General features: G+C 37.4%; 1 protein-coding gene and 1 long non-coding RNA gene across 4 annotated transcripts in view; one reads left to right on the top strand and one right to left on the bottom strand.

Annotated features, from left to right (window-relative positions):
* LOC149217097 (uncharacterized) overlaps nt 1–20771 on the top strand; it is a 42018-nt gene that overhangs the window by 14119 nt on the left and 7128 nt on the right. The gene's annotated exons all lie outside the window — the stretch shown is intronic.
* LOC149217098 (putative LRR receptor-like serine/threonine-protein kinase At4g36180) lies at nt 35–20626 on the bottom strand. 2 transcript variants are annotated; one of them, XM_089392943.1, is made up of 2 exons: nt 16939–20626; nt 35–16797 (listed from the first exon to the last, which is right to left on the bottom strand). In XM_089392943.1, the coding sequence occupies exons 1-2, from the start codon at nt 17222–17224 to the stop codon at nt 16778–16780; spliced, it is 306 nt and encodes a 101-aa protein (XP_089249069.1). In that variant the 5' UTR covers nt 17225–20626; the 3' UTR covers nt 35–16777. The 2 variants fall into 2 exon arrangements, with proteins under 2 accessions (XP_089249069.1, XP_089249070.1); XM_089392944.1 differs by having other exon boundaries at nt 16958–20626.

Here is a 20771-nt window from a genome sequence, read left to right as displayed (position 1 = left end):
AACTACTTGTTTTGAGATTAATTTGTTATTATAAATGTGGATATTTATATTATTTAAAATAGCTGTTTCATGAAACAATATAATGTGGAATATTTATTCTCTAGACTCTATGCTTCTTTTTTTCATTGAACAATTTGTTTTCCAAGGAAAAACGCATTTTTTTGTGCAGCATCATCAAATGGAAATTGTGTTTGGTATTTCCTCTTGGGCTCACAAAAGGCTCATGTGAAAAATAAGTTGTAATAAACCTCTGTAAATAGTCATATCGACACATACCTTAGATGATCATAATTGGTTAGACATTACAATGCCTCAATATGTGTGGACAATAGAGGATAGCTATTGAGTTATTAGAGACATGAGAAATTGCAGATAATCTTTCTCTGGGAATTCCTTATAACAATCAATACCTATCTCATATTCTGATCCCCTTTTTTGATATTTAGAGAATTCACTTTTTGATGAAATTCCTAGTAAATACTCTAACAAGAGAACGTGGCAAATTTCCCTCCCAACTCCAAAACATGAAAAAGGAATGGTGCCATCTAAGTTCCTCATTGCTTTTCCAATTAATCTACTCCAGAACAACATTAATAAAGTTTATCTTTAGCCAATTGATGATGCTAGGCCCAATTGCCTCCTTGAACTGCAAGCAATGATTATCGGAGAAAGATTGAGCCACATTTTCCACACTTTACCAAGATCCCCTTGACATAGTCCACGAAAATAACACATTTTTTTTATATGTTAAAATTGGCAACTAGGGCCAAACTCCATGTGGGTCATGTTATTAATGGCAACTAATATTTTGCTTGGATCTAGGATTGATCTAATGATCATCTGATTCCAATAAGTATTCGTGGAGATATAAACAAGGTCGGCCAGCAACCAAATAAGCCCCACATGTGCTCAACGTTTTAGTATAAATAGAGGTGCCTTGAAAGTCATTTGGACACACTCACTTGTTAACTCTTCCTCTCTACTTGTCTTTGGGTTTTGGTGAGACGGGAGATCCTAAGGGATAATGTTGCGCTAATGGAGAAATGTTCTACGCTATTTAGAGGGAGTGCCCTAGGCTCTACGTTGCCCTCATGAAGAAGCCCTAGATGTAGGAGGAAAGGGAGATCTAGCACGGTGAAGGAGGCCTAACACTCGACCCTAACATAGTCATATCATGCCCTAATCTATACAGTGTTCTGGAAGGGTTTGAGACAACCCTTAGACGCAGCAAAAGAGATACCCTAACAGGAATAAGGAGGCTCCCATTCGCTGCCCTAACTTGCCCTCATACACTGTCCAAAGGAGCCCTTATACGTTGCCCTAATCTGCTGTCATAAGGAGGCCTTAAGTATGCCCTAGTTGCAAATCTAAGGTAGGGTTACAACTAAGTTCAATGTGCCCTAGCCGCAGATCTAAATGGAGACTTAGCCGCAGATGAAGGAGAGCTCTAGTAGTGGTTAAGGGAGAGGTCTGGGCGCAGTTAAAGGATGCCTAAATCCGCAGCAAAGAGAGGCTAGATCCACAACAAATGAGGAGACCTATACGTAGCTAGGAGAGGAGGCCTAATCTACAGTTAAGAGGAGCTCCTATACCTTATCAAAGGCAAGTCCTAATCTGTCGTCAAACATAGCCAAGATCTGCATCATAAATCTAAGTGTGTTGTAGGTGACAACATGGAAATGTATGTTGTAGTGATCAATACATGGACAGCAAGGTACATCATGTCTATATAGGACAACTGCAAGCATGGTGACAATGGGACAACAATGAAGCTTGGTGGAGTAAGCAAATTGGACAACTGCAAGCATGATGACAATGGGAAATATATTGAGATAACTATGAAAATTGAATTAAATTGCTCTAAGCATAGAACATACCTAAACTTAACATTTTATCTATAGATACTTCGTTGACTATCCTTGGAGCTTTGTGCTTTGCAATAGACTTATTCCCTTCATAGGAGAACCTTACTTGATGAGTTATTTGAAAAGGAGGAACAATAATGTCTTGAAATATCTTCAACTTTTGCGCAAGCCAAAGTAGCCATGAGATAACTAGCAAGAGCATTGTGTGACCTTATAGAGATTTGTGATTCCTCCAAGATATTTTTATGCTAGGCACAACACCACCAATAAAAGACAATCTTTCCAGATCTCTTTGGTAAATAGATAGTGAATTAGGGGATGATCCACAAAGTCTTCTGCAACATTACATAATGTGCATGTACCCAACCCTTGCCTGGACCAATTCTGTGATGTGTTGTTCCATGTCAAAATTTTCGTATTTGAAGCTTAATCGAAAGAAGAGTTTGATATTGAGTTGTAACTTCATTTTATTCTCCATGTACTTTTCCACCACCACACCTTGTTCCTTGATCCTTGTTGATAAACATGGCTTTATGCTCATGCTTTCCAGTATATTCCCTTGGAACTGTACTCATAGAGCACGACAATCTTTTTGCCTTCTCCTTCCCCGAAGACTGATAGAGCTTGGTTGTAATCATTAAGACGACAGTCTGTCTTCTTTCCCTCAAGTCTGATAGAGCTTAGTTGTAATCATTGAGCACAAGTCTTCCTCTTCCTAGTCTCATAATGTTTAGTTGTAATCAATGTGTGTAATCCTCCTAATCTTGCTCCCCTTGCCTTCCGAGATCAATATAGAAGCTGACTTTCAACCATGTGCTATAAATTAGATTGATTTGGATTCCTAACATGTGCCAAAGAAAAAATCCTTTTTAAATGAAGCATTTCTATTAAGATATTTGAAGGTCTAACTTGTATTGTGTAGAAATTTTTGTGATATAGTAGTTTAATGCAAATTAAAAATTTCACCTCTTTGACCATAGGTTTGCAATCTTCTTGGAAATCCATGCCAAGGAGTTTTGATTCCAGCCCTCGAGCAAAAATCTTATTGTGCATAAACCAGATCTAAAAAGCTTTGATCAATCTTCTTCTATTTCATTGTTAAATCGGTTATGTCAAATCAACAACATGTATATATTTGTAAATAATGAATCATGAAGAACATAGATGGCTTGAAAGAAAATATGCAATTTACACAAACATTGAACAACCAAAAACTTCATTAATTTGCCTAAGGTAAAGTTGTAAACCATAGTCTTATAACAAGGTTGGTGCAATCCACTATTTCTCCAAACCATAACTAGGAGAAATCAAGAAAAACCTTAGCTTAACAAAGGTGTGAAACATGCATTAATCAATAAAGATGTTAATTTTAGGTATTTTCTATGCTTAGAGCAATTTATTTCAATTTTCATAGTTAGCTCAATATCTCTTCCAGATTGGCAATCACATAAGCATTAAAGTAAACTGCAGATATAACATAAACATAAATCGCAGAAGACAAGCCAAGACAAGAGGACACAAGATGTGGCGCTAGCCAGGGCCAAACCCCAATGTGGGGAAACCCTTGATCAATTCTTCTTATATGTTCTTCAATAGTTCAACAGAGAAAGAGAGAGAGATAGTAAATTTACAACAGAAGTCAACACTTTGACTTATCTAGATAAGAGAATAGATCATCTCTAAGAAGATACATGAGATTAGTTGAAGATATGCTGCTTCAACTGATTCTCCAAGGTGACTCCTCCACCTATCATTGTGCTGCATCTCGTCGTCACCCTGCACCATGCTGCACCCATCATCACAATGCTGGACCTTATGACCATGTTGTACACATCATATTGTTGCACCTTGCTGCATTGTTGTCCCAGTGTTTAGAATTGTTGTACCTTGTGCCACTGCAGCACCATGTTGTCACGCATGTGCTTGTTGCACCAAGTACCATACTGCTGTCCCAATGTGGTTGCAACATTATGCTTGCTGCACCTTGTTGTTGTTGCTATAACATGTACCATACTATTGCAACACCATTAACTTGCTGCACTAAATACTAGATGTCCCATGTATCATTGCTACACAATGTCACAATGTCATTGACCATTGTGCTGTCACATCGTTGTGTTGTCCAATGAGTTTGCAACACGATGTACCTTTGCTGCCATGTCACAATGTCATTGCTGTCCATGCATCTTTGCAGCACTATGTAGCCTTGTTGGCCATGCATCTTTGTAGCGCTTATGTAGCCTTGTTGTCCATGCATCTTTGCATCACTTATGTAGCCTTGCTGTCCATACATCTTTGCAGCACTATCTAGTCTCGCTGTCCATGCATCTTTACAACACTTACGTAGCCTTGCTATCCATGCATCTTTGCAGCACTATCTAGCCTTGATGTACATGCATCTTCGCAGCACTTACGTAGACTTGCTGTCCATGCATCTTTGCAACACTTATGTAGCCTTACTGTCCATGCATTTTTGCAGCTCTAAACTGTACCTAGAAACAACGTTTAGGGCTGCCTTAGAACAACGTTTAGGGCTGCCTTTAGGACAAAATTTAGGGTTGCCTTAGAACAACGTTGAGGGCTACCTTTAGGATAACGTTAGGGCTGCCTTAGAACAACGTTTAGGGCTGCCTTCTTTGTTATGGCTTGGGCAACCTCTTTTCCTCCAACGTCTAGGGCTTCCACTCCAGATTTCTCTTCCACTAAAACCCAAGACAAGTGGAGAGAAATCAAGATATAAGTGTGTGTAGAAATGACTATGAAGTCATCTCCTTTTATACTAAAACGTTGAGCGCATGTGGGGTTCATTTGGTTGCTGGCCAACCTTGACGAATTATCTTATAACACAAATAAATTCATAACTCCATGAATACTTACCGGAATCGGATGATCTTTAGATCAATCCTACACCTCTCAATGGGAGGAGTCCAATAAAAATATCAGTTGCCATCAATAAGATTACCCACATGGAGTTTGGCCCTAGTTGCCAATTTTAACACTCCCTCTCAACTAGGGAGAATTCCATCCGCTGATCCATTTGTCTGACTGTACTATCTCTGCCATCAGTGCCCTACACTACTCTGCTCTGCTCTGATGAGCTCTGTTTTGTTCTGCTTTGCTCTACTGAGCTCTACTCTGTTGAACCATGAAGAAGAAGAATTGATCGAGAATGTCTCATACCATTCTCTATGGACCCGAAGTCATTTCCATATGAAAAGGGTGTGTCATACCACTCTTACTGATCCGAAGTCAACTTCATTTATCCCAGATCAGTTTCATTGATCCTAGATCAATGGAGGTCATCCTAGCATATAGGGAGTACGGTAGATACAACGATGCGTCCATCGATAGTACTACTAATGGTCTCTAACCCCATTTCCCTACTCATTGATCAGATGAGAGGTACTTCTCATGAGTCCCAGACTGCATGGGTAGGATGCCTCAACAGGAGAACGAATCATCCTATCCCACAGTCGCCATGGGAGAACTAATCATCCCGGCCCCCAGGAGAACTAATCATCCTGTTCCATAGTCCCCATGGGAGAACTGATCATCCCGACCCACAGGAGAACTAATCATGCTGTTCGACAGTCTCCACGGGATATCACAGGGAAGGTTGAGCCATTCACCCTATACACAACGCACCATTAGGGGAGGGTGAGTCGTCCTATGGTTGCGTGTTGCTCCAGTGAGTACCCCAAGCCCCTCGGAGCTCCCAGAGCTCAATGCATGCAACATGAAGGACCCTTATAAGAAGGTCTCTCAACGAATCCAAGTCGTTCGGGAAAGTCACAGATTTGACCTTTTCCCGGGGCTTTGACAAAAAGTTTGCGACTTGTACATGAGTTTCAATGCGATGAAGCCTCCTCGCTCATCGACTTACCATATCCGAGATAAGGTAGTATCTGATGTCTATATGTTGGAGCAATCATCGAATATGGGATTCCTCAACAATCGAATCCCCCCTTGGTTGTTATAGAGGATCATAGTGGTATTCATCATGTGTACAAAACAACTCACTGAAGAGCTTGCACAACTAGGCAGCTTCATACGAGATCATACTCGTAGCTATGTATTCGGTCTCGGTGGTGCTTATAGCAACCGACTTTTGCTTCTTGCTCATCCACGACATCGAAGCAAAATCCAAAGAGAACCAACACTGAGAAGTGCTCTAGTGATCCTCCACACTGCTTGCCTAGTCAACATTCGAATAATCATTCTGCTTCATATTTTCGCCAGTGTATCTCAATCTATGAGAGATTGTGCCCTGAAGATATCTCCAAAGATTCTTGGCACCAATCCAATGAGGCTCAATCAAACATGAGCTCACTATGCTAGCTGCAAAACATATATCCAGACATAAGTTCACCAAGAACATCAATGCGAATGAGTTTATGAAACTCAGAGGCACTTACCAAATTTGGTCCGGCATCACTATCATATAACTTTTGAAAGTTAAGGTCCATGGGGTAGTCACGGGCTTGCAGTTTACTATTCCACATCCGGAATCCTACTCCCTCTTATTTCTGCAAATGAGAGGGTCTGCACCTGTCAGAAATAGGTCGTCCTCAGAAGGTGTCGGTATGAGAGGTCTATCATCCACAATCTTTGAGCAATTGTTTGGATCAGTTTCACTCCTAGTGAATCTCAGCTTCATCAAATTGTTATTAATCATCTCATACTATGACCGGGGTGTTTTGCTTCAAGCCATAGAGGGCTTTCTTCCACCTGTATACATGAGATTCCTGATCATGAATCTCAAACTCCTCGGGTTGTTCCAAACTTGTGGACCTGCTACATTAGGGGAATGGTCCCCTTGTAAGATTTTCCCTTGTTACATCTCGAACATGTACCTTTATGCTCTTCTTGAATTCAGGCATCCCTGTTACCATCTGACTCACGTCAGGTAGGGCCCCATAATAAGTAGACCTCTAGTGCTATAGATGAGATGTGACAACTGACATGGTCTCCAATGGACCATCTTGCAATTTGATACAAATTTCCAACCTTGAACCCATGAGTAAAAGCATCTTAAAAAATTCTGTTTTCAAACACGTACCTTTTCATTGATGAATGACACCATGAAACCTTTGACTTCCATTGCCGAAATGGACACCAGGTTCTTCTTGCGATCAAGTACATAAAGAGATTCTTTTAAATGAATCGAGTTACCCTCATTTAATCTAGGGGTAACATTCCCTACACCCTTTCCGGGATAGGTGGCATCAACTCCAAGTATAATCCCACGATTGTTTCCATCTCTAGTAAATTAGAGAGATCACCCTTCTATCCGATGAAGTGCCTTGAAGCACTACAATCAATAAGCTAGATTCCCAAAGAATCTGAAGGAGAGAGTGAATACAAGATAACACTTCTTTATCTTATCAAAAACAACATTTGATTCTTCATACCTGGGGTTCCTTGCTTTCTTGAAGAGTCTTCTGTTTCCTTGATGACCTGTATTACCTGTCATTCCTCTGATCATCGAAGATGTCCTTGGAATGATTGTTATCTTCATTAAAGTGATGTGTCCCTACCATCCGGACACTCCTTCGCATAATGGCCGAACTTATTACTACCAAGGCATCTGCCTTTCCTTCCACCCTTAGATCGAAACTTCCCATTGAAGTGATCTTTAGGTGGGCCATTAGAAGCTTCCGTTATGCCATTCTGATAATATTATCTGCTTCGACTTCACCCTTGGCGAATTTGAAGAGGGATGAGGAATACATTGATCTGTTTGTCCTTTCCAAATTGTCTTCGATGATTGCTCTTTCACTCTTGCTTGGGCTTTATCTTCACCTCAGCTCTGATACCATGTTAATTTTAGGTATTTTCTATGCTTAGAGCAATTTATTTCAATTTTCATGGTTAGCTCAATATCTCTTCTAGATTAGCAATCACATCAGCGTTAAAGTAAAATGCAGATAGAACATAAACATAAATCGCAAAAGACAAGACAAGACAAGAGGACACAAGATGTGGCGCTAGCCAGGGACAAACCCCAATGTGGGGAAACCCTTGATCAATTCTTATATATTCTTCAATAGTTTAGCAGAGAGAGACAGAGATAGTACATTTACAACAGAAGTCAACACTTTGACTTATCTAGGTAGAGAATAGATCATCTCTAAGAAGATGATACATGAGATCAGTTGAAGACATGCTGCTTTAATTGATTCTCCGAGGTGACTCTTTTACCTATCATTGTGCTGCATCTCGTCGTCACCCTGCACCTCATTGCACCATGTTGCACCCATCATCATAATGCTGGACCTTATGACCATGTTGTACACATCATACTGCTGCATCTTATGCTGCATTGTTGTCCCAGTGTTTAGCATTGTTATACGTTGTGCCATTGTAGCACCATGTTGTCACCCATGTGCTTGCTGCACCAAGTACCACACTGTTGCCCCAATGCGCTTGCAACATTATGCTTGTTGTACCTTCTTGTTGTTGCTGTCCCATGTACCATATTATTGCAGCGCCATGAACTTGCTGCACTAAATACTAGATGTCCCATGTATCTTTGTTGCACAATGTCACAATATCATTAATCATTGTGCTGTCCCATGCTGTCCCATCATTGTGTTGTCCAATGAGTTTGCAGCACCATGTACCTTTGCTGGCATGCCACAATGTCATTGTTGTCCATGCATCTTTGCAGCACTATGTAGCCTTGTTGTCCATGCATCTTTGCAGCACTTACGTAGCCTTGTTGTCCATGCATCTTTACTGCACTATCTAGTCTTGCTGTCCATCCATCTTTGCAGCACTATCTATCCTTGCTGTCCTTGCATCTTTGCAACACTATCTAGCCTTGTTGTCCATGCACCTTTGCAACACTTATGTATCCTTACTGTCCATGCATCTTTGCAGCACTTATGTAGCCTTGTTGTCCATGCATCTTTGCATCTCTAAACCGTACCTAGAAACAACGTTTAGCGCTGCCTTTAAGACAGCATTTAGGGTTGCCTTAGAACAATGTTTAGGGCTGCCTTTAGGACAACATTTATGGTTGACTTAGAACAACGTATAGGCTGCCTTTAGGATAGGGTTAGGGTTGCCTTAGAACAACGTTTAGGGTTGCCTTCTTTGCTGCGGCTAGGGCAACGTCTTTTCCTCCAACATCTAGGGCTTCCACTCCTAGATTTCTCTTCCAGTAAAACCCAAGAAAAGTGGAGAGAAATCAAGATGGAAGTGTGTGTAGAAATGACTATCAAGTCATCTCTTTTTATACTAAAACGTTGAGCACATGTGGGGTTTATTTGGTTGCTGGCTGACCTTGACGAATTGTCTTATAACACAAATAAATTCATAACTCCATGAATACTTATCGGAATCGGATGTTCTTTAAATCATTCCTACACTTCTCGATGAGAAACAACGTTTAGGGCTGCCTTTAGGACAGCATTTAGGGCTGCCTTAGAACAATGTTTAGGGTTGCCTTAAAACAATGTTTAGGGCTGCCTTTAGGACAACATTTAGGGCTGACTTAGAACAACGTTTAGGGTGCCTTTAGGATAGCGTTAGAGCTGCCTTAGAACAACGTTTAGGGCTGCCTTCTTTGCTACGGCTAGGGCAACCTCTTTTCCTCCAACGTCTAGGGCTTCCATTCCTAGATTTCTCTTCCACTAAAACCCAAGACAAGTGGAGAGAAATCAAGATAGAAGTGTGTGTAGAAATGACTATCAAGTCATCTCTTTTTATACTAAAACGTTGAGCACATGTGGGGTTTATTTGGTTGTTGGCCGACCTTGACGAATTGTCTTATGACACAAATAAATTCATAACTCCATGAATACTTATCGGAATTGGATGATCTTTAGATCATTCTTACACTTGTCGATTAGAAGAGTCCAAGAAAAATATCAGCTACCATAAATAAGATGACCTGCATGGAGTTTGGCCATAGTTTCCAATTTTAACAGATGTCCACCAAATCCATATGTTGCATTCTTCTTTTTAATCATACACTTAGGGTTTCATCTCAAAATCTTAATTTTAGATGTCCATAGATGTTTTAATTTAAATTTGCTCCAAGAAGATCATGAAGCCCTCATGACTCAATGAAGCCCTAGTGACTCCAAGAGAGAGACACCATGTTGAAATGAAACTTCAGAGAGAAGATCATGAAGCCCTCATGACTACATGAAGCACCCCTAGTGACTCCAAGAGAGAGACACACCATGCACAAGTGAAACTAAAGAGAGAAGATGACTAGTGCACTAAAATCACATTTTTACAAAAGAGTGAAATAAGAATGAACATAATGATATTAACAGAGACTATCTCCATTCTCTTTATATATGGGAGGTAAGGGAAGCTAACAATATGATGTGGGCAAATGCCCTTTGAAGTGACCTATAATAAAAACACATGTAGGCTCATACAAGTTAAGCACTCCATTTTAGGGGTGAACATGCCAAGCTGCAAGGGGAGATGTTTTACACAACAAGGGCTCCAAGACAATGTAGCAAGGTGTGTCCACTGCAAAACCTAATATTGACTTCATGAATGGAAGAAACCAATGTGACATGACTAGCATATCCCAGAAGTTATTTTCACCCTAACTAAGATTTGGGTGCTCCTATATGCTTTCAAGCCTCTTTGAATTTGGAAGGTTCATCCAACCTTCCAACTAGTATCTACATGTGCTATTGTCAACAAGTAACTTGTAAAATACACCCTCTCTCCCCTCTCTAGCTTAGGACTAGCTACACTACAGTGATTGATTGTGGATTTCTATCCCTTAAAAGCATTTCTCCATTGTATATTTGTCATCTCAGATGCTGAAAAAGGTATAATCTTCTGATAATTCATTTGCATTGCTATCCTTTCTTGGAACATCCCCTTGAAGAATATTCTCTTGCGGTATTTCATTTATTTTACTATCCTCGCAAAGAAGAAAGAACATTAGATTCAAGTTAACATTGCGCTCTCAGATATTGTTCTGAAGATATTGTACCAGATCCTTATTATTTAGGTGTTGGAAAAGAAATTGAGCTAACACCTCTCGAAGGACATGTGGCATCATCGCGAATCTCCATACTCGTGCTTCCCTTGTTGCTAAATCTTCTTGAATAAAGGCATACTATATGTCGTGTGTTGAATCTCCATTGTCCATATGCCATCCAATCGTAGACATAGTGTTAATTCAAACAATAACTCATGGAAAAGGCAATCTCCATTTAAGAATTAATCTCTCCACGTCATGTAATTCTAGTTGCAACCTATTTCATACCTTTTTTTCTTCTTCAATGGGCATTGGTTGGTCTAATGTCTCATCTTGTGACTTGTTTTGTACTTATCCCTTATTCTGGTAGTCTTCTTTGTTGCTCTTTTTTGTCTTCTTAACGAGACCCATAACTTCTACTTCTTTAATTGCTCGCTGTACAAGATCAGGCGAAAACTTTGGAAACTTTGGCAAAATTTCTTGAGCGTAAACACCCTAAAATAGAGCAATGTACAGAGACTCCTCATCCTTCATTGTCGTTCAAGCGTTGACCAATTGATCTCACTAATCTTGGTCAGATAGCCTTACTATAGTATTTTTTCCTTGGTCATATGAATCATTGAATGATGGTTTGCAAAAGCATTTGTCTAGAAGCATAAGAGTTTTGAATAACTCAACCAAAGCTGCAATTGCAACTTAATTTCTTGTTGCACAAGATCAACTCAAAGCTTTGGAAATAAGGGAAATGTACATCAATTCCTCGTCTTCCATTGCTGTTTGTTTCAATTGATCTTTCAGTTCACTAATCTCGGTCAAATAGCTTGTCATAGTATTTTTCTTGCTTGGATGAATGAACACTGCTTTTGGAATAAAGCATTTGGAATATCTCAACCAAGGCTTCAATTGTAATTTAATTTCTTCTTTCACAAGATCAAGTCAAAGCTTTTAGAAATTTGGGCAAAAATTGGAATAAAGCATTTGGAATATCTCAACCAAGGCTTCAATTGCAATTTAATTTCTTCTCTCACTAGATCAATTCAAAGCTTTTAGAAATATGGGCAAAATTTGGAATAAAGCATTTGGAATATCTCAACCAAGGTTTCAATTGCAATTTAATTTCTTCTTTCACAAGATCAATTCAAAGCTTTTAGAATATGGGCAAAATTTCTTCAGTGCAAACACCCTGAGAAAACAATGTACATTGACTCCTCATCCTCCATATATTGAGTACAAACATAGTTATATATTACAAATATTTAAAAAAATAAAAAACCATTTTAACATGGTTATTTTAACCATTATTAAATATAAACTTAAGTTAGGGTTTAAAAGAAGAAGAAGAAAGAATTAAATTTATCTTCTTAACTATAAATAAATAAAACTAGCAATTGTTCCAAAAGGTACAAAGAGAGGCCGATAGGATTATTAAATTAGAATTGTTGAATTTCTCTAGAAGAGATGTTGGTTCAAGCCTACAAGGAGCAAAGAGATTTGATGTTTGGAGTTCTATGCTTTTTGGACACCATATTCCTTTAAATACAACTTAATTTTTTAGAAAAGTTCAAGCCCAATGCAGTAAACAGTTCTGCCATGATATTGACAAATTCAAAGTAAACTGGTATACAAGAGAATGTACCAAGCTAAACCACAAGTTACACATCTTCAGACCTGAAAAAGTACATAACAATGGTTTGTCAAATCAATAACGATATCATAATTGCTTTTCCTTCCACATACATGCAATTGCTCCAAAGGGGAGTGCAAAAGCAATCTCCTATAAAAATGGACCTCTATATCTAAAAACAAGATCTTAGCCATGAGCAAAAAGAATAGAAAGGTCTGAGGACCATAAAGCCACAGCCATGAGGATATCATAGCCTACTGGTGTTGTCTGATGAATGAACCGTGAAGGGGGAAGCTCTGGTCCGTGACAACTGCTTTCTTTCACACAACTACCGAAGGGAGAAGAGAAGAAAACATGACATCTAGAATAAGGCTGGAAAGAAGAACTCGGATCAGCTCTGTGTATTAAGACAGCAGCAAAATCTTACTACCAAAACCTGCTAACAGAGCCTTTTGATATCTCAAATCCCAATAGCAGACTAAACATGGGTTTTCGTCCAGGAAGAACTGAGATCAGTTGTGTACTCAAAGGAAATAGGTAAGGGCCCCAGGCCTGTTGGTTTCCCTATTGATTTCTACCAAAAGCTGTGGCACATTATTAGTAGGGACCTTTTAGCAGCTGCTGAGAAATCTAGGGTGTCTGGAAAGATACTGAAGGGTATCAATTCACCTTTTTCTTCACACTCAAAAGTAGAAAGTAGAAATGGGGAAATATTTTTTTTAGGTTCATCCAAAAATAAAATAACAAAGGGGATTCAAGCAAGAACCCTCCATACAAAACAGTACCCAGAAGAACAAATGTGTCAGGAAAACAGTGAAGGTTTTGAATTCAGTGTCAAATTTTAGAATAGAGAAAACAAAATAACTTATGAGTTCACTTGACCTTCACTGCCAATTTTGGTTAAGAAGTAATTCAGCGCCCAAAGATCATCCAATTGTACACAATCTCTCGTATAATTGTCTACAACCTCTAAAGTTCTCCTAATTGGATAGTGGTACTGGTGTCTAAGAAGAGTGACACCCTTGCATTTCTCATGAAAATGATCAAGCTGTCCTAACATAGAGAAAAACTACAAAACAACCATCATGTGACTTGCTTAACAGACATGAAACTTACATCAGAGATTGATGGGTTTTCACATATTACTTTCACTGAAATAGAGAAGAGATGGTGAGAAAGACTTGATATTATGTATTATTCTGTTTTTCAATAAGTATGGTCAACGTTTTTTTCCTTAGTTAATGTCCATGTGGATAAAAATACTAAACTTCACTGTGGCTATCCTATTATGTATCATTTTTTACTTCATTTCATGTTATCTTATAGATTGAACTTTGGCATTTTCTAAGAGTTGCCTTTGCACTCCCACATTGTACTCATATTAATGGTATCCTTCAATGTACTCATATTAATGGTATCCTTCAATCTCATTGACCTATTTATGGTTATTTGTTAAACATTAATAAAATTATATTTGCACTCCCACATTGTATTCATACTAGTTATACCCTTCAATCTCATTCACCTATTTATGGTTATTTGTTAGACTCATACTATTTGTATCCTTCAGTCCCATTCACCTATTTATGGTTATTTGTTAGGCATTAATAAAATTATATTATGTTACTTTATGGAGCATTTTCATTTGATTTACTGTGGATTCGTGTTACCACTCCCACATTGTACTAATACTAATTGTATCCTTGTCCCATTGACCTATTTATGATAATTTGTGGGACATTAATAAAATTAGATCATCTTATCTTACCGAGCATTTTCTTCTGACTTACTGTGGATTCTTGTAGATCACTCCTCGAGTTCAAATAATTTCCAACCACCAGCTAATTTAAATGGGATCATTTTTCATAGTTGTAGCTTTTTGCTTGATTAGCATGATCAGTGTCATGCCAGTTTCCTTGAAATTAGTTACAGCGTGAAGCTCAACATGAAAGAAAAGAGATACGTCCCACTAAATAAACTGATACAACAGAACAAACATAGTAAATAGTAATACAGTGAGACCTCATGCATGCAGAATTACAAGAGGGCTGGAAGGCTCACTTATAATTGCCAAGACAAGTAGATACCATTTAATTTTCATGTGAGTCATATATATGATGAAAAGAATAAATTAAAAAGATAGTTTACCCATAAAGATATGCAGAAACCTAATTCCCAAATGGGTTAACCATCACATACATTATCCAGCTGCGAACTACCGTGGCGGTGGGAATGTGAAATACATACTTGGAACCATAATAACCATCACATACATTATCCAGCTGTGAACTACCGTGGCGGTGGGAATGTGAAATACATACTTGGAACCATAACCATTAGTTTGCAATTACATCTTTCAAACCCTTCGATCAACCTTGTCTATCTCCTGATATTTATGTAATAACTCAAATTCGGCAACAATACTCCAATAATTTGTATTTTATGTGATCTGGTTTTGCGCAATCTGAGTTGCGGCTCGAACATCCATATTTTTAAATGAAACTTTGTTTGCTTTCATGTATTTCCCAGGTCATTTGCAGGGTCGAGAAGTAAGCAGAAATGTAAACTTTTTTTATTTGAATTAATGCTGCATCTAACCTCTCGAACTTGGCTAACTTATAATCAAAGGCTTAATACTCTCCAGTGTTTGAACCCGGGTCGTTAAGGTAGCGGTCGTCTGCCTCGATAGCTACCACAGACCGACGGACCAGAGAAGCATAATTTTGTTCCTTATTTCCATCCTTTTTGATTCGTGAATTGTTTGGCTGCACTTTTCTTGTTGCTGTTACTTGATTCAAGTTTGTTACCTGTTATATATATTGTCTAAGTTTCAGCACTTTGTATTTTGCGTGCGTGGTGTTAAAATTCACAAGACTCACAGATTACATGCGGCAAAGATATTGGCCCGCAACACTTTATTTTGCATATATTATTATCCCGCATCTACACATCAAACATTGCGCGCGCTTTGCCTATCTATGCTCATGCGGATCCAATCATCCATGTGGATTCTTATCACAGACAAAAACATGGCCAAGAAAACAAATGAAGGCACCCTTGAAACGTAAATATTTTAGTTTGAATTACTTAACACTCCCACTCAGTCAAACATTTACCTGAACTCAGGCAATGTTGTAGTTCAATCCGAAGCCACCTTTGCAATATTGCAATTTTGTCCTTCTGAAAAGCTTTCTCTCATGCATTATCTAAAATTGACCCAATCTCACAAAATTCCACCTGTGCATTTTGCTTCTTCACTTGGTGAACTAAGTGGATTGTCATGGCAATGCAGCTCTGGCTGTCACATCTCAAAACTGTGGGACTCAACTGCCCCGTTTCAAAATCTGCAATCAACTCTCCTGACCAGACTAGCTGCTTGATTTCATAAAAAGCTGCTAGGTACTCTGCTTCCGCACTCAAAAGAGAAATATTGGACTGCTTCCTACTGGCCTATGAGACGATTCCACCCTTCTATTTGAAGCAGTAATCTCATGTAGGCCCACGACATCAAAATCTCTTGCCCATCCACATCACAATATCTGATTAGCGGCAATGCATCGTCCAAACTTCCACTGATGTGATGCTGAAGTCCGTTGGACATAAAATACTTGAAAATCTGCTAAACTGCTGTTGACTATTGTGAATAAGGACCTTTCAAGAATTTAACTATATTACTGATAGCATATGTGATATCAGGTCTCACACCTGAAAAATTGCTTAATTGCAGCCCAATATTACAATCTATAACTACTCAAGATTTGACTAACATTGCCGAAGACATATTGCAATATCAAGGCTCGTTGTTATGTTCCAAAACTTTTAATCTGATCCTTTTGTAATTTTAAAATTGTTTTGAAATAAAAATCTGGAAACTGAAAGTGCCAACAGCAGCATCAACAGAAATAAAACAACAGTAATGATTTTACCAGCAACAGTAGATTGAGTACTAACAGCAGACAATTCTTGCAATTTGCCAACTGTAAATCTTATAGCAGATTCCGGCAGCACTAACAGAAGGACCAAACTGTGTAAAAGATTCTGCTAAGGCATTTTGAATATCTTCGTAGCAATAAAATACAAAAAAACAGTGTCAGTCAACAAAATGTTTACCTGCGAGGGATGAATCCACATTGACAATCCCTTTTTCCTTGCCCTATGCACTCACTGTATACGAAGGTGTAATTACGCCGTTTACTCCATCTTTAACATCTCCACTTTACAGGAATTTCTCCTCCAGAAAAACGCTTCGATGCTAGCCATATTCAACAGTGACATTGGCAGGCCCGGTTTCTCTGGCTTTCTGTGCAACGAGGGATCTATGCTGCCGCCTCAGCATGGATGAAGAGGATCTAATTTAAAAAAACAAGAAACCACCTCTCAGCGTCGATGAAGAGGGTCTAATTCAGAGGAATTAATTTAAAAAGCCAAGAAACATGGATTGAGAGGATCTAATTTATTGTAAATCAAGAAACCGCCTCAGCATGGATGACCTTCAAGCATGAACACCACCTCTGTCATGAATGGCCTGTCCAGAGGATCAGGGGCTGTGCACAGAAGAGCCACTTTCACTGCCAGCAGAAACTCCTCCCACTCTGAAGATTGTGGATCCAGTTCCAAAAGGCTTGGATCAAACAGCTCTGAAATCTGCCCTGTTTGAAGCTGTCTCTTCACCCATTTCACTATATCTTCGTCCTGGGTGAACATGACCGACCTCCTACCAGTAAGAAGTTCCAACAATACAATTCCGAAGCTGTAGACATCAGATTCTTTTGTCATCTGCCCCGTTGAATTTATTTCAGGAGAAACTTACCCCAGAGAGCCAGCAGGGGTGGGTGCAGATGAAGAGGGATCTGCTGGAATGGCTGCCAGTCTGAACACGATTCCATACCTGGTTCTGCTCAGTACATGTTCTTCATCAAAATGCCTTGTGGCTTCCAGAGCATTGGCGTAAGAAATTGGGTTGTAGAACATGATCAGTTTATTCTCTTGGTCATCATTGGTTTTTCTCAGTCGCCGTCTCTTGCGCTCCATTTTCACAAGAGAAATCACCAAGCAGGCTGTGGCGCTGACAAGAAACAGTGCCCCGCATGCCACAGTTATGGCGATTAACAGTATCCCGCTTTCCATGCCGATGTATGAGATATTTTACTTGAACATATGTCAATTAGAGCAGATAAACACAGGTCAGATATCAACTAAACCAGATGCGCCAGATGTTTATGTGAGAATCAAAAGGACGACGAAATGCTCTTTCAAAGGAAGGCCTATCGGCCTAATTAATTAATTATTAAATTGATGTAATCATTCTTTTAAACCATTATTATTAAATATAAAAACCATACCCTAAAAGATGAATTACCAACGTCATATATTGAGGATATTAAGGAGTAAAAACAGTGATATAATTAGATTTTGATTTCTAATCCTATTTAATGATATATATTTTATTTATTTATCATACCTCTTTATACCTATTTTATATTTATTTATTTACCATACATATTTTATAAATATGGTATTTGACCCATGGTATTAATAATTATTTGTTCCATGGTATTAGGCCCATAGGCTTCACCTAAATAAAACATATTTTTCTAGTTATGGAATAAATATAAAAGGAGGTTTTATTTATTTACCATACATCTTTTTTGAGTGTTTGTAAACCTCTTTATATTTTAAATTTATTTTGTGTTTATACATATTAATAATTAGATCGATTTTTAAATTGGACCTACATTAGATTACAAATGTTAAATGTTAAACATTACGTTTACATTTACATTTACATGTTTACATGTTCACATTTTTATGTGAGATCTACCCCTATATTGGGTTGCTTACATTGACATTTACGTTTTACGTTTACATGTTTAGGTTTTTATGTGAGATCTACCCCCATACTGGGCTGTAGAGCACCTTTTACAAACTCATTATATCTTCCATATGACATAGTTGTAGATTCTAGAAGTGTGGCTAGCATTAAGGTGGATAATGATGGTAAATGGGTTTATATTGTAGAGGTAGAGCACCTTTGGGTGTAATTACAACCCGTTTAAAGATTTCACAAACTCATTATATATTCCATATTACATAGTTGTAGATTCTAGAAGTGTGGCTAGCATTAAGGTAGATAATGATGGTAAATGGGGTTATATTGTAGAGGCGCTGGCTTCTGTGATATTGAGTTATGGTAGGAATTGTGTGGAGTACCATGCTAAAACCCTTATTAAGGATGTTGTGATTAGTGTCCCACCCTTTCTTAGGCCAAGCTTTGAGGATTGATATCATTCAATTATCTAAGATTGTTGTCATTGATACATTATTGTTGATTAACAAGTATTTTGGTGAGCCATTCAATATGGGATTGATAAGGATTTCACAAATGCATCTTGACATGATGTGTTTTATGACATTGGATCTAACGACAATTATGCCACTCTTGTTTATTTCTCAACATATACCACAAAGGAGTATGGGAAGAGTGTTTCCACTGCAATTTTGACCACTGGTGTTTTAATTGTAATACAAGAAAATTCACACCAATTTATGAATATTACGGGTGAGTATCAATTTTAGTTGCATATAGATGGATCTTTTTATTGTCTAATTCTTCTATATTTATTATAAATTTTGTTGTTGGGAAGGTTATTTCAAAATTTGAATTAAAATATTATAACATGGCAAAAGGCTTGATGGAGTTATTTGTTTAACTAAATGATTTCAAGATGGCAGCCAATAATTTAGTATTGGTATTACTTTTAGGCATGTAAGTTACAATCACAACTGAATTTAGTTGTAGGTTCCTCACACTTTAACTTTGAAACTAAAATATATAATTTCATGTTATCATGTGATGCTTCCATATCTATAATATTTTTTTTTCTAGTTTCCTCGTTCATTTCATATCAGTTTTAAATATGGAGGGATGATTATTTGTTAGCCTAACGTAGGTCAAAGATGTAAGATGGGAGACGAAACTTGGGGGTAAACTATGGGAATGTGTCTTGTTCAACATTTTTAGCATTAATTTAATCGATAAGTTGGGAATTAGATGGATATGTGGAAACCTCCTAAGACAATGTCTATGTTGAATAAACAACTTAAGAGAAGGAAGGAAATTCTTAGTGCTAATACTAAGGCCTATTTCTCAATAGAATCAATTTACTAGGATTGTGATTTCAGGTTGGTTCTTGTTATAAGCTCTTACATTTGTTATGTCTCACTTATATGCTTGCCTTTTGAATATCCTTTTTCAAAGGATAATTATTAACCTATTTATGTTTCTCAACCATATCATAAATCTGAATATTTGATAGTCCACAATGTGACATAAGTTTTCAATAGACACCACAATTGACATAAGTTTTAGTACATGTACATTTTCATAGTCATCTATTGTAACTTCCAATAGGCATTACATTACACCATTAGGAATAATTCTTCATTTTATATGTTATAACATTTTTGTCATCTATATATATACTCAAGTTGTATGTATAGAAAGTAGGTTAACGAGATTGATGAAGTAGAAAAAAAAGAAAAATCCTCAAAACAACTGCAAAAATTTTTCTTTTTTGTAGAAATGCAATTTTGATTTAGTCATGAACATGCCAATGAGTTTTTTACATCTCCTATTTTAATTTATCAATCTAAAATATGTAGTATCATTAGAGTAAACATATTTTCAAAATTTAATTTAAAAAAAAATAGCATACACTTCATAAAATATTTGCTTTGATTATTTGCAAATAATTTTTTGTTTGTAATAAAATTACATATATAAGTCTAACCAAATAGCTCAAGCTAAAATTTGAGTTGCCAAAAACTAGAGGAATGAGAGCTAAAATCAACACACACATACACAGATATATAGAAATTTGTCAAAGAAAAATAATTTGAAAAAGAAAACAAAATGTTAAATTATATATATCTAGTCAATTAAGGTTATCTATAGTGGTTTGGAGGATGGATTTTATGATCAAAATAGAAAAGCAATAGATGCGAAGTTACATACTTTTGAATTGTTTAGAAATTTTATTGTGGATTGGTCCATAGCAAAACTATAGAGAATCCTAAAATTTTGACCATACCTTCCATTAAAGACACAAATTTTGACAAACTAAAAAACAATTATAATTTAAATTTGAGAATTATCACCATTGTTCTTTGAGTTATATAAGCAAAATACTATAGAATTCAATCATTTATTGAAGAAAAATGATTACTAAATTTTTGAAATATTTCTCAAAAACACATAACTAAATAATTTAACTCTATAAAAACTTTTGATGTTTTAATAAATTCAAAATTTACATATATACAT

This window comes from Pinus tabuliformis, chromosome 1_1, assembly GCF_031772625.1.
Source record: "Pinus tabuliformis cultivar Carrire ecotype Pingquan chromosome 1_1, CPIR1, whole genome shotgun sequence".
NCBI classification, from domain to species: Eukaryota; Viridiplantae; Streptophyta; class Pinopsida; order Pinales; family Pinaceae; genus Pinus; species Pinus tabuliformis.
This window is presented reverse-complemented; position numbering and strand designations above follow the sequence as displayed.